This window comes from Nomascus leucogenys, chromosome 15 (genome assembly GCF_006542625.1).
Source record: "Nomascus leucogenys isolate Asia chromosome 15, Asia_NLE_v1, whole genome shotgun sequence".
Taxonomy (NCBI): domain Eukaryota; kingdom Metazoa; phylum Chordata; class Mammalia; order Primates; family Hylobatidae; genus Nomascus; species Nomascus leucogenys.
The window spans coordinates 69,958,535-69,982,362 of record NC_044395.1 but is presented as its reverse complement, the minus strand read 5'-3'; the positions used below and the strand labels follow the sequence as shown (position 1 = coordinate 69,982,362).

Genomic DNA, 23,828 nt, shown 5'->3' with positions numbered 1-23,828 from the left:
TGTTGACTGCTTCCTTGTAGACCAAGAGGATGCTGGTGGAAAAGATGGGCCGAGAAGCTGTGGAGCTAGGGCATGGGGAGGTGAACATCACAGGGGTGGAAGAGAACACCCTGATTGCCAGCCTTTGTGATCTCCTGGAAAGGATCTGGAGTCATGGACTACAAGTGAAACAGGTAATGGATGTCTTGCCTCTCATTGCTGAGCAAATTGTCTTCCTGTTTTCAGTTACTAGCTTTCTCACACTCTTTTTGTCCAGCTGACTGGCTTTGAAGAATGGTGCACAGTGCTCTGGAGTGAGATTTGAAATAAATAAATAAATGTGATCCAAACTATTTTCCTTAAAGATAAGCTTTATAAATCTGTGTGTTTGTCAGACTTTTAAAAAGAGGCATCTTTCTTCCTGGGGGTAGAGCTGAAGGCCAACCTGATAGGTCCTGTTTGGCAGCTGGCCCTAGTCTAGAGATAGACCAGAAAGAGAGAAGTTGGAGCTCAGGAAGTACCAATCATACACTAAAGGTTCTTCACTAATCATATATTCACAGTGGGAAAAAAGTCTGTCATTAACATTTCTTTTGTATGCAGATAGTTTAACTAAACATTTGAGAGAAGGCCTCAGGAAGTTGAATAAGTTTGATTTTTCCACTTAATACCCAGAGAATTTCCTTATTTCAAAATACTCTGTTTTCAATTGGTAGTCAAGATAGATACCTTTTATTTTTATGTATTTTTAAATTTGAAAATAACTTGAAATATTTTGAAAAGAAGTTTTATCATGGAAAATTTAGAAAATACATATTAGTATCCATTAGTATTTCTCAAGGGCCTACTATGTCAGGTACTGTTGTAGGCACTAGAAATACCTCAGTGAACAAAAAAGACCAAGATCTCTTGACTTCCTGTGTCATTCTAATGGGTATAGCAACAATCTTCCACACATGTTCTTCAGAGCATTCTTCTGTGTACATATGCCCATGCGTATATAGCTATATATTTAAAAACCCAATGGAAACACAATGAGATACTATTTCACATCCACTGGAGTAGTTAAAATAAGTAACAAGTGTTAAGGATGTGGAGAAATGGGAACTTTCATACATTGCCGATGGGAATGTAAAATGGTGCAGCCACTTTGGAAAACAGTCTGGCAGTTCCTCAAAATGTTAAACAGTTCTTATATGACCTTAGCAAGCCCACTTCTAGATACATACTCAAGATAAGTGAAAACATATGTCTACAGAAAAACTTGTATACAAATGTTCATAGCAGGCCTAGCGTAGTGGCTCACACCTGTAATCCCAGCATTTTGGGAGGCCAAGACAGGTGGATCACTTGAGGTCAGGAGTTTGAGACCAGCCTGATCAACATGGTGAAACCCCGTCTCTACCAAAAATACAAAATTAGCCAGGTGGTGGTGCATGCCTGTAATCCCAGCTACTTGGGAGGCTGAGGCAGGAGAATTGCTTGAACCCGAGAGGCAGAGGTTGCAGTGAGCCAAGACTGCACCGTTGCACTCCAGCCTAGGCAAAAAGAGTGAAACTCTGTCTCAACAACAACAACAACGAAAAAGTTCATAGCAGCATTAGTCATAATAGCGTCATCATATGAGGCTATTATGACTCACATATTTATCAGCTGATGAGTGGGTGACCTATATTTGGTATATCCATACATTGGAATATTATTGAGCAATAAAGGGAATAAAGTACCTACATGTGGTACAACATGGATGAACTCTGAAAACATACTAAGTGAAAGAAGCCAGACACAAAAGGCCACAGACTGTATGATCTCATTTATACAAAATGTCTAAAATAGGCAAATCCATAGACAGAAAGTAGATTAAGGGTTGCCAGAGGCTAGAGGAAGGGAGCAATGGGAAGTGACTACTAATGCATATGGAGTGTCTTTTGGGGGTGATGAAAATGTTCTAGAATTAGATAGTGGTGATGATTGCACAACTCTATACTAAAAACCAGATTTTTTTGTTCAGAAAATTGCATACTTTAAAAGTGTGAATTTTATGGTAATATGAATTATATCTCAATGAAGTGGTTTTTTAAAAAATCCAAATGAGTTAATACTGTATGTAATGCTTTGCAACTTGCTTTGTTTTTATCTCATATCTTTTCTATGTCCTTAACTAATTTTTAGATGATAGTATAGTAAGTGTTTAAGAGCTTGACTGTAAAACAGACAGATCTGGGTTTGAAGTATGATTTCCACTTAATAACTTTATGAAACTGAGCAAGTTACCTAGCTTCTCTAAGCCTGTTTCCTTATATGTATGATGGAATTTTATTTTATTTTATATTAATTTAATTTAATTTTTGAGACAGAGTCTTGCTTTGTTGCCCAGACTGGAGTGCACTAGCATGATCACTGCTCACTGCAGCCTTCACCTCCTGGGCTCAACTGAGCCTCCCACCTCAGCTTGGAGACTCTTGGAGACTGAGACTACAGGCGTGTGGCACCATGCCCAGCTAATTTTTTTTTTTTTGTAGAGATGAGGCCTCCGTATGTTGTCCTGGCTGGTCTTGAACTCCTGGGCTCAAGTGATCCTCCCGCCTCAGCACCCCAAACTGCTGGGATCACAGGCATAAGCCACTGTTCCCTGCCTGATGGAATTTTAAAAGTACCCACATCCATTGGGTCCCTGTGTGGATTCAATAATTAATGTAAAGAACTAAGCTCAGAGCCTGGTTTCTGGCTCTCTGAATGTTTGTGGTTATTGTAAAATCTCAGTTTTAATGACTACATCTGTTGTATAGATGTGCCATACTTTAATCAATCTCTTATTATTAGTCTCTTATTATTATCATTTAGGTTAATTCTGATTTTTCAGTATTGTAAACAACACTGCATTTATAGAGTTTTTTAAATGTTAAAAATTGTGTATTGCATCCCTAAAATTTTGAGACTGGTGTAGTAGCAACACTATGAACTGTGAGTTAGAAAGACTTGGGTTTGAATCCTGGCTCCACTGGATGACTTTAAATAAGCAACTTGCACTTTCTGAAATCCAAATCCATGAAAGATAGATAGTTAATAAAAACCTATCTTTCAGAATATTAATTGTTATACCATAAAGACATATGCACGTGTATGTTCATTTTAGCACTATTCACAATGGCAAAGTTATGATCAACCTAAATGGCCATCAACGGTAGACCAGATAAAGAAAAGGTGATACATACACACTATGCAACACTACACAGCCATAAAAAAGAACTAGATCATGGCCTTTGCAACAACATGGATGCAGCTGGAGACCATAGTCCTAAGTGAACTCATATAGGAACAGAAAACCAAATACTGCTTGTTCTCACTTATAAGTGGGAGCTAAACATTGAGTACACATGGACACAAGGAAGGGAACAACAGGCACCAAGGCCTACTTGAGAGTGTAGAGTGGGAGGAGGGAGAGGATTGAAAAACTACCTGTGGGGTACAAGGCTTATTACATGAATAATGAAATAATCTGTACACCAGACCCCTGTGATACGCAGTTTACCTATATAACAAACTTGCATGTGTGTCCCCGAACCTAAAATAAGTTAAAAGAATTAAATAAATACCTTTCAGCTGTGATCATTAGAGGTAATGAAAGGAAATATCTGGCGTGTGATGAGTATCCAACATATGACAGCTATTATTATGCTGGGTTCTGTATGGAATGGTTTGTTTCTTTTTCTCTGTAACAAGTGAGTAGAATACATATAATCCTTTTATCGTTTTCTGTAACATTTAGCAAGCCTGGCACTATAGTTGAGCTCTTTTAGCTTTGAGGTAAAACATATATGCCGAAAACTTTTAAATATTTACTGCAAAAATTTCTAGGGAGTTAATGAAGCTTCTTTCTGCATTTTGAAAAATAGTACCATATCATTATATGTTCTAAGTCTGTGTTCTACTGTATTCTGCAGTAATTCTCACCATAGGAGGAATTTATTATTCTGCAGGAATTCTCACAGTAAGACCTTCCTTCCTTCCTTCCTTCCTTCCTTCCTTCCTTCCTTCCTTCCTTCCTTCCTTCCTTCCTTCCTTCCGTCCCTCCTTCCCTCCTTCCCCTTTCCCTCCCCTCCCCTTCCCTCTTTCCTTTGACAGTCTTGCTCTGTCACACAGCCTGGAGTGCAGTGGTATGATCTCAGCTCACTGCAATCTCCACATCCTGGGTTCAAGTGATTCTTCCACCTCAGCCTGCCAAGTAGCTGGGACTATAGCTCCGCACCACAATGCCTGGCTAATTTTTTTATCTTTTTTTTTGAGATGGAGTCTCGCTCTGTTGCCCAGGCTGGAGTGCAGTGGCGCGATCTTGGCTCACTGCAACCTCCACCTCCCTGGTTCAAGCAGTTCTCCTGCCTCAGCCTCACGAGTAGCTGGGATTACAGGCTCAGGCCACCACGTCCGGCTAATTTTTTTGTATTTTTAGTAGAAGTGGGGTTTCACCATGTTGGCCAGACTGGAATTTCTTTTAGAGTTCATTTGAGCTCCCTCTTATTTTGGAGAGATAGGCTGCTTGTTTGGTGAGAAACCAGTGCAAAATAATGGGGGCTTTTTAGTTGAGGTTCCATTTTGTTCTGAGGAGCTCTGGAAGTGAAGCAGTGACAATGTCACCAGAGGAGAGTGAGGATCTGTTCTTGCTGGTGTGGCTTTAATGCCCTTAGGGATACATGTTCAGCTGGAGATTGACCCTGATGATCTATGTTGTGTTCCTAACACCATGTTCTCCCTAGGCCTCCGTTTTGCTGGCTTCTTTATCCTGCTGAGACATTCTTCAGTTATCTTCCAATCCAGCGGTCACACCCTGGTTACCTGCTGTCCTTTATCATACACCCAGATTGTGACTAAATTTTTTTTTTTTTGAGACGGAGTCTTGCTCTGTCCCCCAGGCTGGAGTGCAATGGCGCGATCTCAGCTCACTGCAAGCTCCGCCTCCCGGGTTCACGCCATTCTCCTGCCTCAGCCTCTCCGAGTAGCTGGAACTACAGACGCCTGCCAACACGTCCGGCTAATTTTTTGTATTTTTAGTAGAGACAGGGTTTCACCATGTTAGCCAGGATGGTCTCGATCTCCTGACCTCGTGATCCGCCAGCCTCGGCCTCCCAAAGTGCTGGGATTACAGGCTTGAGCCACTGCGCCCGGCCTGATTGTGACTAAATTTGCTCTCAGAGGGTGATTTTATTATGCCCCTGTGGGGGTACCTTCCTGAATAACCACCCATTATTATCTGCTTAGAAAGTAGAGAGAACCCCAACAGCATTTTTGCTGCTGGCCTCTTAAATTTTGTTACTAGCCTTGACTGCTTGGATGTAAGGCTGCCTGCAGCAAGTCTTCATAAGAACCTCTGTTATCCTCACCACTCTCTTTGGCTTTCAGTGACGTCTTCCGAGGAGATGGGCTTCCACCTATAGTATGTTTTTCTATCAGATAGAGGTTTGGTTTTTCATACTTGTTTTGTAACTGCTGCCATTTAGGGTTGACACATGAAAAGGAGTTGTTACTTATCTTTCTTGCTTATGACATTCTTGTAGAATCTGATGCAGTTTATTGTGTGTCCATGTCCATAAATGGATAGTCAGGCTGTATTGAACCTTGCAATCCCAATCAGACCTTTTGCAAAAGAGGAAAAAGAGTAGGCTATGTCTCTTGAACTAGAAAGACCAAACAGCAGCCCAGTTGGTACTCTTCCACTCCTGCCCTTGCTCTTTCTCTTCACCTCTGTAGTCATTGTGAGCCAGGGGCTTCCTTCTTCTGGTATAGTGGCCTGATTTTGCCCTTGTCCTTGGCTCTTTGGTGTTATTGCATGTCAGGCTATCTGGTCACCAGCTGTACTTAAATGTGTGCCACATTCAGACAGTTCTATTAATTTCTCTTAGGCTGCTTTCCTAGTCTGCCTAGATGCTGGGGAGCCTACTTTCTAATGGTTGTGGTAGATGGAAGGATGAATGGATTTCTAGAAGTTGAATTACTAAGTCAAAGACCATAAATATTTTAAGCTCTTGTATTATCTGTTAGATACATTAATAGACCTTTTTTTTTTTTTTTAAATGGAGTCTCACCCTGTTGCCCAGGCTGGAGTGCAGTAGTGCCATCTTGACTCACTGCAATCTCTGCCTCCTGGGTTCAAGCAATTCTCCTGCCTCAGCCTCCTGAGTAGCTGGGATTACAGGTGCCTGTCACCATGCATGCCTAATTTTTTATTTTAGTAGAGATGGGGTTTCCTCCTGTTGGCCAGGCTGGTCTCGAACTCCTGACTTCAGGTGGTCCACCCACCTCGGCCTCCCAAAGTGCTAGGGTTACAGATGTGAGCCACTGCGCCCAGCCAACCTTTTTTTTTTTTTTTTTTAAAGTTTTTTAAATTAAAAATTTTTTTTCTTTTTGGCTCCCAACAGGAAACAATAGACCTTCTTAGAAGCAGTGTATAGGATTTGTAAGTCTCATTAATGTTGTTAGACATTTTTTTTTCAAATATTTGTTATTTGGATGAATAAAACCTGGTATTTTCTAATTTTAGTTTTTATATATTTTAAAAATTGTCTTTGAAGTTGTTGGGTTTTAAGTTTATGAATTTTGTAGGAAATACAAACATACAGCAAGCTTGTTTTGACTGCTTGCTGATCTATAGCGAGGGTTTCCGACCATTCAGATGTTTGATTTTTTTTCCCCAGAGTAGATCAAGTTTGTGAATAGAAACAAAATAGACCCTCAATATTCTCATGGGATAAATCTTAAGACCTTAAATCTTCACATTCATTCCATAGCACAAAATTTTCCTCAGAAAGTATAACTTAAAAAGTTAAATGATCTTTTCAGAAGCATCTCGTGTAGCATAGTTATTAAGAGCAATGGTTTTGACATTAGATAGACTTTAGCTTGAATCCCAACACTCTGCTTACTAATGGTGTGACCTCTTACAAGTTACTTCACCTTTCCGATCCTCAACTTCTTCTTCTCTACAGAAAACAGGGATAGAGATCTCTACCTTGTTAGACTGTTGGGAGCATTAATTAAAATACTGTATTTTGAACATCTGACATAGTGCTTAGTTCATAGTAAGCCTCAAGACCTGGTAGCTTCTATCATTATTATAGAACCAAAGTCATTTGTAAAATTATTGTAATCTTACTAAAACAAACATACCACCTTTATATTATTTTATTATCTACATGGGAACATTTACCATGAATCTGAAATAAAGTTATCACTTAACAAGGGTTATGCTGTACTGAATGATGATTAGAAAGAGACAAAGCAGTTGCTGAGTGACCAGCTGGCCTCACTCATTACCCAGGTGAATTGCTCCCTCACATCAGGCTTGCAAATACTATTCAGATATGTGCCTTGGCAAAATGACAAATTGCCACATGTCTCAAATGGTTTAAAGTGCAGTTCTTACCTTTCCAAACGCCAAGGTTCTATTATATTGACTGTAGTTTATTTCAGCCATGCAGTTAAGTACTAGCCTACCTTTCTGCACATTTCTTCAACTATACCTTCAATAGTAAATCCTTGTTATAGTGATGACTTACTCTCCCCGGCCTGCACTAACAACTTATAAGGTAGCCAAAGATACCACAGTTTCCCCCACTTAATAGAGAAGAAAACTGACATTCAGAGAAGTTCACCAAACTGCTTTGCCTAGTTCACCAAGTAGCAAAATCAGGACTAGAACAATATTTAAAGGAATAACTTTAAATATTTTAGGAAATTCAGGAGCTAAGATGGAAGCTTACAGGCTGGATATCCACTCCTCTGTGCAAAAGCCATCAAGCTGACATAAAACCAACAGACCATTTAGAGGATGATAGGTCATTTGCTTCTTTTTTTTTTTTTTTTTTTTTTGTGAGAGGGAGCCTCACTCTGTCACCCAGGCTGGAGTGCAGCAGCATGATCCTGGCTCACTGCAACCTCTGCCTCCCAGGTTCAACTGCCTCCACCTCCCAGGTTCAAGTGATCCTCTTGCCTCAGCCTCCCGAGTAGCTGGGACAGCAGGCGTGTGCCACCACTCCCGGCTAATTTTTGTATTTCTAATAAGGGTTTTGCTATGTTGGCTAGGCTGGTCTCGAACTTCTGACCTCAAGTGATCCGCCCGCCTTGGCCTCCCAGTGTTGGGGTTGGGATTACAGGTGTGAGACACTGTGCCTAGCCTGCTTTTTTCTTTTTTTTTTTTTTTTTTTTTTTTTTTTTTGAGACAGTGTCTCACCCTGTCACCCGGGCTGGAGTGCAATGGCGCGATCTTGGCTCACTGCAACCTCCGTCTCCTGGGTTCAAGCGATTCTCCTGCCTTCTGAGTAGCTGGGATTATAGCCACGCACCACCACATCCTGCTAATTTTTGTATTTTTAGTGGAGACGGGGTTTCACCATGTTGGCCAGGCTGGAATCGAACTCCTGACCTCAAGTGATCTGCCCGCCTTGGCCTCCCGAAGTGTTGGGATTACAGGTGTGAGCCACCGCGCCCAGCTGCTTTTTTCTTTCTTATCCACTGGTCCCTTCCCAGGCTCTCTTTCGCATCTCCTTCCTATTCCTAGTAGGGGACCCTTTCCTTTTTCTGTTACCTTCCATTGTTTATAATTCTTCTGGATTTTAGTAAATTGATATATTTGCATACACTGTATCCTGGATGTACATTGAAACAAGAAACAGTACATATTTTTTTTTAGCAAAAGCTTCTGTGTGTTGAAAGCCTTGACCCCTGAAATCTAAACTGATAGGTGTTTCTCCCTTGTATTGGTTCCAGGGGAAATCAGCCTTATGGTCCCACTTGTTACATTATCAGGACAACCGGCAGAGAAAACTCACATCAGGAAGCCTCAGTACCTCAGGTAAGATAGTCTCTGCATTGGAGAGTCTGCCCTCTCTCCACTTTTCCATCACCCACTGGAGTGATCACTTTGAAGCAAACTATTCCAGGTCAAAGAAGCCTTTGCTATGGAATGCTTTCTCTTTTAAATATGGAGCCACCAGACTCTCTGAACCACAGAGCATACCAAAACCATGGCATTTGCTTTCATTCTATATTTCTATACCCTTTTTATTGGCAAGATAGAAAATTTATATGGGCAAGAGGCCAGTCTCAGAATGAGTATGGGTTTTACTGTGGTACTGGTGTCCTGGGTTTGGAGCAGGCTGTTTTCAGAGTCTTTTGTTTTATTTCTCTGAAATGGGCATTATGATTATCTATCCCGTCAGTCAAGAGGGCTGTTGGTCAGTGTCCTTCCTTGGACCTCCTCAAAGTCAAGTCCTGGTGTGAATGATCCCTTATACTTCCTTTCTGTTTCTTTTTTTTGAGACAGAGTCTCTCTCTCGCCCAGGCTGGAGTGCAATGGCGCGATCTCGGCTCACTGCAGGCTCTGCCCCCCAGGGTTCACGCCATTTTCCTGCCTCAGCCTCCCGAGTAGCTGGGACTACAGGCGCCCGCCACCTCGCCCGGCCAATTTTTTGTATTTTTTTTTTAGTAGAGACGGGGTTTCACTGTGTTAGCCAGTATGGTCTCAATCTCCTGACCTCGTGATCTGCCTGCCTCGGCCTCCCAAAGTGCTGGGATTACAGGCGTGAGCCACCGTGCGCGGCCACTTCCTTTCTGTTTCTAATCTAATAAAAATGTCAGAGTTTGTGGCAACTCCAAAGGTCATCTAGTCCAGGCTCTTTATTTTACAAGAGGAGGAAACGAGTCTGGAGAGGAATTGAATTTACTTAAGATCACAAAGTGAGCTCATGGAAGAGGCCAGACAAGAGCCAGTCATCTTATCTCCTGCTCTGATGTTTAGACCATCCTACAGTGTCCTTTCCAGGGTAGTCTCCCTCCTTCTTTTACTTCTTGGGTGCATCTCCCCTTCACATCATCCTTTGTTCTCTACTCTCTGCCAGAACATTTGTTTACCTTTCTTGGATGTTTTTATCTTAATGGTAAAGGCGAGTTAAATGGGGTAAAAAGATGGGCATGAACTCATTGCCCTTGAACTAGTTGACCTTAACTAGCACTGAACCTGGGGAGATAATTGGCTGAAAACTAGGGACAAGAGTTCTCCAGGTAGGCTTATGAGGAATTTTTTTGGCCCGCTTTCTGGATGTGTAAAAGCAGGTTCTTACTAAGAATGCTATAGAAGTCATTGCTGAGGAATAAACTGTAGCCAATAATTCTCAACAGCTTGATGATGAAAATACTAAGTTTTAAACATTAGGCCAGACACGAGGATATAAAGGTATTATATCTTCTCTTCTCCTGGAGGTCCTATCATTCTGAAACAGAACCAGAACATTCTTGTTCTTTATACTTTCTCTTGGGCTTTTGTAGGCTGCTGTGAAGCCAGAACAGGATGTGAGTAGTGGCTCCAAGTGGAAGCACTGCTTCTATGGATCATGATGAGAGCATGATAGACTAGGAGCCAGGAGATCTGTGTTCCAGTACTGACTTTGCTACTTGGTGACGTAGGCAAAGCAGCTAACCTCTCTGAATGTCATTTTCCTTCTCTGTTAAGTGGGGGAAATTGTGATATCTTTTTTGGCTACCTTATAAATTGTTAGAGAATTAAATGAGATAATATCCATAAAAATGTAAAATTTGATCTCTAGTAGGAATTTCATAAATATTTATGAAACGATCAATTAAAGTGTTACCAGTGTAACCAACTGTTTCCCATAGCAATTTGTGATTTAAGATAAGGGAAGAGTAGTCAGCTATTTGGATATTCAGATCTCTTTGGACATGACCAACTTGTTTATTCTAGGAATACTTCTTGATTCAGAACGTAGGAAGTCTGATGCCGGCTCACTCATGCCTCCCCTGAGGATCTCCCTGATTCAGGATATGAGGTCAGTATGGGCTCACATGTAATAAGCCACTAAAATCCTGTTTTCAGTTGCTGCTTAGGTGTCCACTTCAAGTAACAAGGTCTCAGTGGCTGCTACAGCATCTCAGCTAACATGGAAGCCCTCCTAATCACAAAGCCTTGTGTTTCATAATACATTTGTAAAGCTGTACAAATAGTTGGGTTTCCTGGCATTTTTGGAGGTGAGGGAGCATAGGAGAGTATCTCAGGCCCTAAGAGCTCAGAGTGGTGGCCTGACTTTTTAAGGGCTGTACTGTCTTTTTTCCTCCCAAAATATGGTGAGCCTATCTGGTAAAGCTACATGGAAGCCCAGTATTTGGAGAATATAGAGATAGGCTCTCCCAGGGTGGGATAGGGCTGTCTCAGCAGGTCCCCTTTGGCTTTACAGGTAAGTCATTGGCAGTGAGTTCATCTCCCATCCCACCCTCCACTTCCTTTTTACATTCTTCCTCTAGGCACATCCAGAACATCGGGGAAATCAAGACTGATGTGGGAAAGGCCAGAGCATGGGTGCGACTGTCCATGGAAAAAAAGTTACTTTCCACACACCTGAAGCAGCTCCTCTCAGACCATGAGCTCACCAAGTAAGGCTGCTCCGCCAGGAGTAGAAGCAGGCTCCCAGGAATGGAGGGAAGAGATTGGAAACTTGTGTGGGAAAGGGGAGTATTCAGTGTGACATTGCTACAGCATTCAGCTAACCTCTGCTTATGAAGGTTTTGCAGTATTTCCTCTTCTCCCTTTTTATCAGTAGAAGAATACTTCCGCTATATTGGTTCTCCCTGTCTTCTCAACCTGCATGCCCAAAACTAGCTTTCTTAGAGAGGTAGTGAGAAGATTGAGGTCTTCCTCTCCTTCCTGTATTCAGGTGACATGTATACCTCTTGGACATAAGGCATTTCCTTTATCTCTTTCCTGTTCTGGGGAGCAAAGGATTGGAGAATTAAAAGGAAACTTCTGAGATGTCCTCTTCTCTCTCTTGTTCAACACATCATACCCCTCACCCCTCTCAGGATGTCTGTAGCCTTTTCTTGTTTGTACTTCTGCATGACCCTAGTCCCTGTCCGCACTCTACCTGGTAAACTTCTTCAGGGCCCAGTTTTCTTTCCCAGAATTTTCCTGGACTCCCCAGAAATGTGGTTCATCCCTCCTCCAGGCATGCATAACATTTGTTAGAATATTTGTTCATCCCCTTTTCACCATGATGTGTTGTATTATCATTGTCTATTTGCTTGCTACTTACTGAAGTTTGCTTTCATTGAAGGCATAAACCTGTCCCTTTCCCAAGGCTGAGCATGTTGCTTAGCATCCACTAGGGATTCAGCCAGCCCACATAAAAGGTGTGCATAGCTGCACAGACAGGAGGTGGACAGCCTATGAAGAGTATATCTTGATAGAATATCCCTCAGTCTCTGGGATTTCCAGCTAGCCCCCAATACTGTTTGTAGCTTGGAGATGGGATAAGGCGGAGGCAGGGTTGCATATTCATGGGGGCTATATATTCATGGGACCCATTGAATTCTAAATTCCAAAGGAAGAAATGAGTTAGCTCCCATATAGGGAGCCTAAACTCTTTCTCCTTAACTTGTCTGCAGTGACTAATACCATGTAGTGCCCCCTTTACCTTGAAACTCACTTTATGTGGCTGCCATGACCTTATACCATCTTGTTCTCTTTCTCCCCTTACTCTTTGCACAGTGTTGGCTTTCACCATCTTCAGTTCTTTGCATGCACACACTTTCTTTGTTGCTTTCTCGCTTGCTCTCTTACTTGGTGATCTCACCCGTTCTCATGACTTCTCTCACCTCTAAGCAGGAGATGCCCACATCTGAAGTTCTAGCCCTGACATGTCTTTTGAACTCCACTCCTGCATTTATTTACATTCTGATATTCTACCTTTAGCTCAGAGAGAACAAAAGCAAGCTTCACAGAGTCTTCACCATAACTACTTTACTCTCAGATTTTTTGTTAATGTCACCGCTGTGCTCTCTGAAAAGCTTACCCCCACTTCTTCTCTGTACCTACACTGAAAATTTGGAGTCAGTTGTGACTCCTTGCTTTGCTTTATCTCCCACATACAGATCTCAGGTTCTTCACCTCTGTCCCACCTGTCTCCTTACCATTTTTACTGCACAGACTTAGTTTAATCCTCATTTCCCTTTCACTTCTCACCTGCACTAAATTTAAATTTCCTGAAGTTGGTCATGGCTGTCTCTTTTTCTAGGGCAAATTGCAGAAACCCCTTACTTACTGGGCAGATTGCAAACTCCTTAGTTTAAAATTTTAGGACCTTCCTTCATTTGAATAGGCTTTTTTTTTTTTTTTTTTCATTTGACACCTTTGGTACAATAGCCTAACTTCTTAGTCTCATTGCTAACTGACCACTTCCCTGAACCCTCAACTCCAGCCAAACTGGTTTCCAAACCTGTCTGTACAACAGTTGTCTAAATTTCTGCTGCCCTTCAGGTCCCTCTTGTTCTAGAAGGCCTTCCAGGACCACTGAAGCATATGGCTCTTTAAATTCCCAGAAACAGCCTTTTGTTTGATTATTCATTGTGAGCGGTCCTATACCATGGCCTTTACCTGATTTATTCACTTAGACTGCATTTGAGGATAAGTGCTTTCCTCTCCAGCACCTGGACATAACAGGCCTGGGTTGATAAATTATCTGTTGAAAGTGCCTTAGAAACCTGTCTAGGTAGAACCTCAGAGTTGTGAATTCTATACCTCTCTGGCCATGGTGATTGCAGCTTGGGCAACCAGGACAGTTGTCTTCTTTTGTTCTTTGTGTTGAAGGCCTGCACATTTGGCTCTGGGTGTCTCCTCTATTTGGGGGAAGATATCATTGCTTTGAAGCTGCAGAGGGCCTGGAATGCCAGGCAAAGGAGTTGACCTCTGATGAATAGGCAGTGAAAATGAAGGGAGAAAGTTTGAAAAAAGGGGAAGGATATGATCTGTATGGCTCTTCCTTGCCTGTGACCTGGATCAGAGGCAGGAGCAGAAGCCTGCCCTTTATCGCCTCTGAAGCTGTCCTGGGCTTACACCCCCATTCAGAGCAGTGTTCTGACTCGTGGCTCTCAGATCTACTCAGGGTTCGAAACTAGGCCTGGTGATGAATGATGACTGCAGACCTTCATCCACTGCCACTCACACACCCTACACTAGCTGACAGCCTAGCTAGAAGCCTGAGAAGACCTGTGTCATCCTTGATGGAATTTCATTCCAGCCCTCAGTTTAGAAAAGGAGATTTCATGACTTCTGACACTTGACATTATAGTAACATCAACATACCTTGGACACAGGCAGTATTTGATTTTTGTTGTTCCTGCTGTAGCTTAAACCGTTCTCCCTCTGTCCCTTAGTTAGAGTAGCTAGCTTTGTTCCTTTATAGGTGAACCTAAGGAACTTGAGGCTCGACATCTTATGCTTCCCTTAGCTGTCTCCTTCCAGAACTGAAAATTCTAGTTTCTTTCCCTTCCTTTTGGTCAGAGACTGATGTGTTGCCTCCTCTCCAACAGAAAGTTATATAAGCGCTATGCCTTCCTGCGCTGTGATGACGAGAAGGAGCAGTTCCTCTATCACCTCCTGTCTTTCAATGCCGTCGACTACTTTTGCTTCACCAATGTCTTCACAACTATCCGTGAGTAGCCCTGTGCTCCCAGCTGGCCTTCTCAAGGCAGTCTTTATGAACCTGCCTGAGACTCACTCATTGTCCCCTTTTTAAAGAAAGAAGATTATCCCTTGTACTTTCTATTTGTCTTTTGCCTCTGTGGGGAGAGAGGTGCACTTGCCCTCCTTGGAGGTTGTGTTTTCTCTGAAGTTTCTCATTCTTGTTCTGAGCTGGAGAGCTCAGTCTTTTTTGCCATTGTGTTGTCGTTGTTGTCCTAGGCACTGCTCTGGGAGCCTAAGCTGATGAAGGTGGAGTGGGGTCAGTTGAGCTGATGCAGTTTACCTCCCTCCCTGCATACCCACAAAGAATCTCCCTTTTGTTTTTGCCTGAGAGGGTCACTTGGCACCACAGAATGTTTCAGACCAGGCTGAAGGGAAAAAGAGCTCTTTCCTGAGGTAGCAGAAAGAACTCCAGATGCCAGTGGGAGATTTGAGTCTGGGCTCAGCTTTGGCTAACTCATTATGTGTCTGTGAGCAGAGTCTATCCTGCTGTGAGTCCCAGTCTCTACAGAATAGGGAAGAGGGTTCAATATGGTCTAATTCCCTTTGAGCCTCTTCTTTCCCTGATACCAGGATTCTGTACTGGGTGGAGGGTAGTCTCTGAGTTTGCCACATGGCTAGTTCTTTGGCCAGTTACTCAGCAGCATGGACTCTTGTTTCTATCTGATGCTGCGTCTTCCCTTTTAGAGACTAGGGCTATGGGCTTAATAGAAGTAGCCCTGTACTGGACTTTAGAAGACCCGAGGCAAACTATTTCTTTTTCTGTGCCTTGGAAAAAGGATTGCAATACTTCCTCTCCAAAGATTGTTATGATTGTTATTAGCGTTCATGAGATGATAGATTGAAGAGTGCTCTAAAAAGCGGTTCAGTACCATGTTAGGAGTTGGGGATATTGTTTAACGAACAGGTTCATTTAGCTCTGAGCCTACAGGTAGGCTTGGATCTTTGATGTTTGGGTGGTAAGCCTGAGAGGAGTGAAATTGAGGAGGGGCTGTGGGTAGTTGGCTAATATTCTATATCAGCCAGGGACTAGGTCCTGGGATCCTGTTGTTCCAGGGCTCTGCTTGAGCCACAGTTGTGCCAGCTTGCCTGGAGCAGGTCAGAGTCTCATCTGATATGGGAAGGATTCCTGATTCTCCTCAATACTTTTGTGGCTTCCCCTAAACAGTGATCCCGTACCACATTCTGATCGTACCAAGCAAGAAGCTGGGGGGCTCCATGTTCACTGCGAACCCATGGATCTGTATATCAGGAGAACTGGGTGAGACACAGATCCTGCAGATTCCCAGGAATGTGCTAGAGATGACCTTCGAGGTATGTGTTATTTGGGGCCACAGCTCTGTGGGGATCTGAGTTTGCAACAGCTGCTTTGGGGAGTTTTCTGCAGGGTTTTTCAGAGGGCTTGCTATGTACAGTGTAATGTGTCAGCATAGCTGACCTTCCTGAGATGATCTGAGGCTGGAGCCAAAGACTGACCCTGAGGAGGGGGACCCCACCCTGTCTAAACAATGTCTGTTTGGAAGGCACTTACTTGTCTGGACTTGCACATCTCTCCATGCATAGTGTGTTGAGAAGTCCCCAAGAGTTCTTTCAGCTACTCAGCCCACCTGTTCCCGGAGCCCTCAGAACCCACTTCCAGAACCTCTTGCTCCCAGACCCTATTCTTCTAGGTAGAGTGTTTTCTTTCTCAGCCTTGGGCACCCCCATGAGATAGTGCTGTACCGTAGTTCTGGCGGTATGTAGAGCCATGACCTCTAAGCCTGCGTATGCTGAGGGGTCAGGTTGCAGGCAGCCAGTCAGATCTGTGTCTCCGAGAACTGCTGTTCTTTTCTCTGATTTTCCTGACCTACCTCATCTTCTCTATTCTCTAATAGTGCCAGAACTTGGGGAAGCTTACTACTGTCCAGATTGGCCATGATAACTCTGGGCTGTATGCCAAATGGCTGGTGGAGTATGTGATGGTCAGGAATGAGATCACAGGACATACCTACAAGTAAGTGTTCCCTCAGGCTGTAAGGTAGAGGGGCAAGGTGTGTTTACAGGAGCTCTTTGATGCTTGGGTATGTGGAGTTCCCGAGGAGACCCTTTAGGTTATGATAACCTGAGGCAACTTCTTGTTTGGCTCTGCCTCATACACTACACTTGAAAGTAAGTAGAAGGAGGGTTTCTTCTGTTTTTTTTTTTTTTTTTTTTTGACACAGAGTCTTGCTCTGTCACCTAGGCTGGAGTGCAGTGGTGTGATCTTGGCTCACTGCAGCCTCTGCCTCCTGGGCTGAGGCGATTCTCCTGCCTAAGCTCCCTGAGTAGCTGGGATTATAGGCATGTGCCACCATGCCCAGCTAATTTTGTGTTTTAGTAGAGACAGGTATCGCCGTGTTGACCAGGCTGGTCTTGAACTCCTGACCTCAGGTGATCCGGCCGCCTTGGCCTCCCAAAGTGCTGGGATTACAGGCATGAGCCATCAGGCCCAGCCAGAAGGAGGGTTTCTAGGTGAAGATGTGTGGAATTGCTGTGCCCAGATCCCAGGCCACTTATGTCACTCAGGGGGCTTCTCTGATGATACATGGTGGAACCAGCAGAGTGTTGAAGGAGTCTCTATCCTGGTTTCAGAGCCTATTTCCAGGGATTGGCTTTGTTGATGGCTCTTGCTATGAGCAGCAGGGAGGAGCTGGCTGCTCTGATAGTCCATTGTCTGACCTTCAGGTTCCCATGTGGCCGGTGGTTAGGGAAGGGCATGGATGATGGAAGCCTGGAGCGGATCCTAGTTGGGGAGCTGCTCACATCCCAGCCTGAGGTGGATGAGAGGCCATGCCGGACCCCGCCGCTGCAGCAGTCCCCCAGTGTCATCCGGAGGCTTGTTACCATCTCACCCAACAACAAGCCCAGTAAGTGGGAGGAGGGGTTGGGCCCTCATACCATACAGTCTAGGGAATGGGTAGATCTCTGTGAGCCCTGATAATGGGAACCTGGATCCCAGCCTGTGCAGTTGCCTCAGGAAACACTTCTGCTAACAAAGCCACCTCATGCATATGGCACCCTCCTCTTATGAATCACTGAGAGCATTTGGCACTCTCCTTAGAGGGCTGGCAGGAGAGGAGAGAATTCATGCCGCCAAACCTGGGAGCTGTATATATTCATGCATGATCCATTAAAGGAGAGGAGTCTACTTTCTGGCCTTCCCCTTCCTGATTCCTGGGCTTCACAGCCAAGGCATGGCTCTCTTTTGGTTGCCCACAATTCCAAGGTAAAATGGAAAATGAACTTTACCAGCATTTCTTAGAGATAGAAATCTAAGGTGTTAGCTTTTGTGTTTTTCCCCCAAGATTTGCGGAAGAGCTAAATCAGCAAAGCTGGGTGGGCAAGAGCCTCTGCTTCCTAGGGTCCAGCTGCCCTGCCTCTCCTATGGGCCCTCCCCATGTCCTCAGTCTCCTGCTCAGGCAGCTAAGCACTGTTAGCCTCTGAGATTGGTTAGGGATGTCTGCTTGATTTTTATTAGAGCTGAACACTGGGCAGATCCAGGAGTCCATCGGGGAGGCAGTCAATGGCATTGTGAAGCACTTCCATAAGCCTGAGAAAGAGGTGAGCCTTCCTGCCCTCCAATTGAGGGCCTTAACATTGAATAAGAGAGAACAATTTTGTTTTTCCAATTATCTTGTTATGCTCTTCCAGGCCCATGTGCTGTGGACACCCTAGAGTCTTGTAGAGTGTGTGCCTCAGCTAGTTGGAGATGGAGCAGACTCCTTCCTCTGGGGGCCTTTGCCTCAGGTTACCGTGTTTTCCCTCCATACTGATGACCCAGTAGAGTCCCTGGGCCCCTAGTGAACAGTGCCTATTCCTGTCCTCTTCTAGATTTGCCTGGGTCTCCTTGAATAGTGGCCACACTGGCTTTGTCCTCCAGTGGAGAATCTCCTTGTGTGTGACCCAGATCCATCATCTCTTCTTTCATCCATTTATTCAACAGCTCTTCACTGGGAGCTGCTCTGAGCCAGGCACTGTGCCAGGTGTTCGGGGAACAGACAAAGTCCTGGCCTGCCTTTTGCAGCCCTCCCAACTCTGGGCTGTGGGTTTAGGGATGCGATGGTGGGAGGGCAGCTCGGCTGAGACAAGCCTGGCACCCTCCCGTTTCCTTACGTAGCGAGGCAGTCTGACGCTGTTGCTCTGTGGAGAGTGTGGCCTTGTCTCGGCCCTGGAACAGGCTTTCCAGCATGGATTTAAATCGCCCCGGCTCTTCAAAAATGTCTTCATTTGGGATTTCCTGGGTGAGTTGAGCTGGAGTATGAGGGTGGGAGAAGCATGTAGAGATATAAGGGGACTCACCAACATAGCATGGGTGCTGACCACTCTGAGAGGCAGAACCCAAATGAGATGACTCTCAGATCTCATTTGTTTGCTCTGGTTTTTCTTGAAGGGAATGACAAGAGCTCTCCTCCCCCCTTGGTAAATGCTTACCTCTTGAGAATTGGACAGAAAAGATTCTTCTAGACATCTGTTATTTAGTATGGACTTAGTCCTGAGTCCTCACACTTTCTCCTTATAGATCCCAAAGTCCAGTTGAGCGTATCGGAGCCCCAAGCCCTATGTTGCACCCATATGGAGAATTTTCATGCAAGAAACCATCCTCAGAATTTTTTGTGTCTTCAGACTAGGGAAAAGAACATCTTTATATCAAGGGCCACATAAATAAATTTAAAAAATAAGGATAGGGAAGCTAAGGATCATTTTGAAACATGACCAGTGACATCAGAACACTTGGCTATTCTCATTAAGTTACCTGCGTGGACTTGGAGAGGCTCATGGCAAGTGGCCTGTAGGACCATCAGGTTGGTGTTGAGAGCCTTTTCACTGGCAAGCTTTTCTACTCTTCACAGAAAAAGCACAAACCTATTATGAGACATTAGAGCAGAATGTAGTAGTCCCTGAGGAAAACTGGCATACAAGAGCCCGGAACTTCTGCCGATTTGTCACTGCAATCAACAATACTCCCCGGAACATCGGCAAGGATGGCAAGTTTCAGATGCTGGTGTGCTTGGGAGCCAGGTACTGCAGACCTAGGACCCAGAGTGCACAGTGGTTAACCTTGGTGGTGGTGTTGGAGGCCTGGTGTGGTGCAGGGGTGAGGAATGACTCATCAGGTGCCCTTGGGGAGATGAGGCCTAGGTTTCCTAGAAGCCCTGAATTTCCTTTGTGTATCGTGTATGGTCACACACTGCATAAAATGTGCTGCATAACAACATTTGTCAGTGACGGACTGTTTATGGTATGATGGTCCTATAAGATTATAATACTCTATTTTTACTGTACCTCTTATAGGTTGAGATATGTTTAGATATGTTTAGATACCCAAATACTTACCATTGTGTTTTAGTTGCCTACAGTATTCAGCACAGTATTCCTTCATTTTTATTCTTCAGGCTGCTTTGGCAGGAAGCTCCAGAAGAAGTGTAGAAGAGCAGGCCTGGGGGCTGGTGACAGGGCTGTACCGATCTGTAGTTTAGGAGCAACAGGCTAGACGTATAGTAGGCTCTACCATCTAGGTTTGTATGAGAACCCTATAAAGTTCACATGGTGATGAAACTGTCTAATGACACATTTCTCAGACTGTATCCCTGTCATTAAGCAACACGTGACTTATGTGTGTGGTGATCTGTCGGGGTAGGGATGAGAGCGTGTATGTAACTCGGGGTGGAGGGGCCCCATTTTGAAAGGAAAGATCAAAATCACACCACTGGGAAAGTTTGAAGCAGAGTATATCTAGTTATTCCTTCATTAGACATTTAAATGGCCTTATGGAAGTTGGTAGGAAGAGAGCTGAATAAAACATGGCCCCTTACCATTTATTTATTTATTATTTATTTATTTTGAGATGGAGTTTCACTCTTGTTGCCCAGGCTGGAGTGCAATGGTGCGATCTCGGCTCACCACAACCTCTGCCTCCTGGGTTCAAGTGAGTCTCCTGCCTCAGCCTCCCGAGTAGCTGGGATTACAGGCATGTGCCATCACGTCTGGCTAATTTTGTATTGTTAGTAGAGACGGGGTTTCTCCATGTTGGTCAGGCTGGTCTTGAACTCCCGACCTCAGGTGATCTGCCTGCCTCGGCCTCCCAAGGTGCTGAAATTACAGGCGTGAGCCACCATGCCCGGCCACCATTTAGAAGCTTACTTGTCCTAATTAAATACAGAGCATGGAAGAAGGTTTTGAGGGTCCAGAAATGAAGTGTACATTCATACAATGTGCTGAAAAGGTAGAGGAGAAAGATCAGAGAAGACTTCAGGGAGGAGTTGGTATTTAAGTGAGCCTTTAATGGAAGGAAATAACAGAACGTGGCAAGGGCGGTAATAGGAAACACAGTTGAAAGGAGGATAGGGCCCCTGAGCTGGGACAGAGAAAGATTCTTTTCATATTAGTACAAAGTTGTTTCATCAGGGGACTGAAGTAATATTAATCTGATATTATGGGTGGTATGCATTAGAGTGGACAAGATTGTTAGGGGCTATTCCTGTAGGTCAGGTGAGAGAGCATGAAGCTCAAACTTAAGGCAGTTTATTCAGGCTGCATAAAGGGAGAGAATTGGCATAGTGGTTAAAAACAGACTCCAGAACCGCATTCACTCGGTTCAGAGCTCAAGTTATCCATTTACTAGCCATGTGATCTTGGACAAGCTACTGAACTTCCATCTACCCCACTTTCTTCACCTATAAAGTGGGGATGATAATAGTACCTACCTCATATCATAGGGTTATCATGAAGATTAAATCTCTTATGTCAGTGCCAGCACATGCTGAGTGCTGTGTGAGGTTAGTGCTTATTATTATTCCTGGTGGTGGTAGCTGTGGGAGGAGAGAAGCTCTGGGAGACACAGTGGTGGGGCTGTCTAGGCAGGGTGAGGGAGGCAGGGGAGGAGGAGGCCTGGGGACTCGTGACAGGGCTGATTTGGGTCAGGTTTGTTTGGTGTCCTGGAGCTGAAAGACCTCTTTGCCAGTCCCTGTTTGGGAAAGGGGGCTGTGGGGAGCTGTCAGCTTCTCCAGCTTTAGAGTTAGTTCATGGTTTCCCCCTTGGCCTTGCACTAACTGTCTCTCTTCCTTTTCCTTTGCCCCTCTGACCTGCCTGGACTGCTCCCGCTCTGCCAGAGATCACCTCCTACACCACTGGATTGCCCTGCTGGCTGACTGCCCCATCACTGCACACATGTATGAGGATGTGGCACTGATCAAAGACCATACACTTGTCAATTCCTTGATTCGTGTGCTGCAGACATTGCAGGAGTTCAACATCACGCTGGAGACGTCCCTTGTCAAGGGCATCGACATCTGACCTCCCAGCACCAGCCAGCTGCAGGACTGAGAAAGACTCACCCTGCAGCTCTGACCTTTCTTCCCAAAGGGACTTAAGCGATTGTGCAGGAGGAGGAGACAAAATGTACACTCACTGTAAAAAGAAAACTAGAGGATTTTTGGAATAAATAATCTATTTTAGAGTTTATTTGCTGATTTGCTTTTTACACACTTTCATGTGAAAGAGTGATAGGGAGAGGGAGCGAGGCTGGTGCCGCTTATTTTGAAGCTGGTGCCCTCCCTCGCCGTGGCCACATGCTGGAAGCCTGAGGCCTCCCTGGACTGAGCCTGTGGCACTGCGTGCGGGACAGTTATGTTTCCTTGCCCCGTCGCATTAATGAGGCCCTTCCACATCATTTTTAAACTAATGTTTTCTATATTAACATTATTATGGATATTTGGCTTTCGTAGGCCACACACAGGTGTGCTGAGCGGGAAGCCCCATGCTCCAATCAAAGGGATTTTTAGTAGTGCCTCTAAGCAAGCACTGATGAGTCAGTCCCACATCTTTTCTTTTTTGTCAGTATTATTTGGGAAGGAGACATGCCGGGATGTGTCATCGTGCCAAATATCACATTTCCTGTTGGCACAGTTTCACAGAAGTAAACATAAGCATGTTTTAACAGGTTTTTCTTTTCTTTTTTAAAATGTTCTATTTATTTAACCCGCCATTGTGTGTTTTTAAGTATTTTCTTTTTTTAAGGAAAGGAAAAGCTTGTCACAATCTAACTGGCTATGTTATTATTATTAAATTTATGTTTTGCAACTTAGAAACCAGCTACAGTATGGCCCACTTAATAAAACACCTGAAACAAAACTGCATGGATCACTGATTTTTATGGAGGTTTGTGAGCAGTGGGTGGCTGTGGGTGCAGTTGGGTCCATCTGTGAGGATGGTCTTGTGGCATCACCTCTCTCTACCAGCAGGCTCGGGGTTGTGGCCTGCCCAGGATGCCTTTGAGGGCCTGGGGTCTTCTGGGTCCTTCTGCCTGCAGTGCTAGGAGCTTTCCTAGCTGTTATGTGGCTGATTCACAGGGATGCAGACAGGGTTCTTTCCCCACTCCACAGAGGAGGAGACTGAGACACAGGAGGGAAAAGACCTGGCCAGGGGTGCAGAGGTTGTCACTTGACTGAGACAGGATGGGCCCTTTCTTGAGAGGGTAAGGAAGACCAGGTGTGGGAAGCTGGGGGTCGGGGGAAGTTCTTGAAAGAAAGGTTTGCTTTCCTGGGGATGGCAGGTGAGAGACCTTTATGAGAGGTCCGGCTTCCTTCATTTTTATTCTTCAGGCTGCTTTGGCAGGAAGCTCCAGAAGAAGTATAGTGTGATCAAGTCAGGTACCTCAGACCAATCAGTGCCCTCTTTCATGCTTCCCTGGTTTGCATGCACTTTCCCTTTGCCTGGAATGCCTCCCCTTCACTCACTTCGTGTTTGTTGTTCAGGGTTTACTTTGGCAGTCACCTGCTGTGAAGTGTTCCCCAATCTCCCTAGGCAGTTAATCATTCCATCCTTGTGCTCCTTCCTTTTCTTAGATGCTGGCGTCTCCTCTCTGGATTGCTTTTGCATCAGGCTCAGCCCCTGCACCGTGAGCTCCCAGAGGGAAGACGGGGATCTCTTGTCTGTCTCCATCCCCTGGGCCTGGCAGGTGGTAAATGCTTCTGAAGAGATGAGGAAAAGGGCCTAGAGAGCTGCAGCGCAGCGTCCTGCCTGCAGAGGGGGTGAGAGGCCGCACTGCCGCCGTCTGCCTGGAGCCCACGGACACAGCTTTAGTTCTTTTGGAGATGGCCGAGGAAAGGGGAAGGAAGGTAGGCAGTACCTCCGGAGCAGGAAGTGGGATTCTTGGCTGGGCATGAAGAGCAGCATGGAACTCAGCTGTATGTGTTTATATTGTGGGCCTAGGCCTGAGCTTACGTTAAGCCAGGTGCCTGGGACCAACTGTTTCCTTGCTCTAACAGCTGATCCTACTCACTTTCTACTGTTTTGTTTTGTAATCTTCTGCAGA

General features: G+C 44.7%; 1 protein-coding gene across 5 annotated transcripts in view; it reads left to right on the top strand.

The window, feature by feature from the left end:
* The window catches only part of DENND5A (DENN domain containing 5A), a 132,699-nt gene extending 110,054 nt beyond the window's left edge, over window positions 1-22,645 (top strand). For 2 of the 5 annotated variants that reach the window (XM_030828841.1, XM_030828842.1), the window contains 12 exons: window positions 21-173; window positions 8,740-8,824; window positions 10,730-10,814; window positions 11,287-11,415; window positions 14,347-14,468; window positions 15,666-15,811; window positions 16,372-16,490; window positions 17,201-17,382; window positions 17,994-18,076; window positions 18,633-18,756; window positions 19,366-19,534; window positions 21,625-22,645. In XM_030828841.1, coding sequence (XP_030684701.1) covers window positions 21-173; window positions 8,740-8,824; window positions 10,730-10,814; window positions 11,287-11,415; window positions 14,347-14,468; window positions 15,666-15,811; window positions 16,372-16,490; window positions 17,201-17,382; window positions 17,994-18,076; window positions 18,633-18,756; window positions 19,366-19,534; window positions 21,625-21,808 — 1,581 coding nt within the window. In that variant the 3' untranslated portion in view covers window positions 21,809-22,645. The remainder of the gene's footprint in view (window positions 1-20; window positions 174-8,739; window positions 8,825-10,729; window positions 10,815-11,286; window positions 11,416-14,346; window positions 14,469-15,665; window positions 15,812-16,371; window positions 16,491-17,200; window positions 17,383-17,993; window positions 18,077-18,632; window positions 18,757-19,365; window positions 19,535-21,624) is intronic. The other 3 variants (XM_030828843.1, XR_004033591.1, XR_004033590.1) reach the window with 3 other exon arrangements.
* Window positions 22,646-23,828: the final 1,183 nt, after the last annotated feature.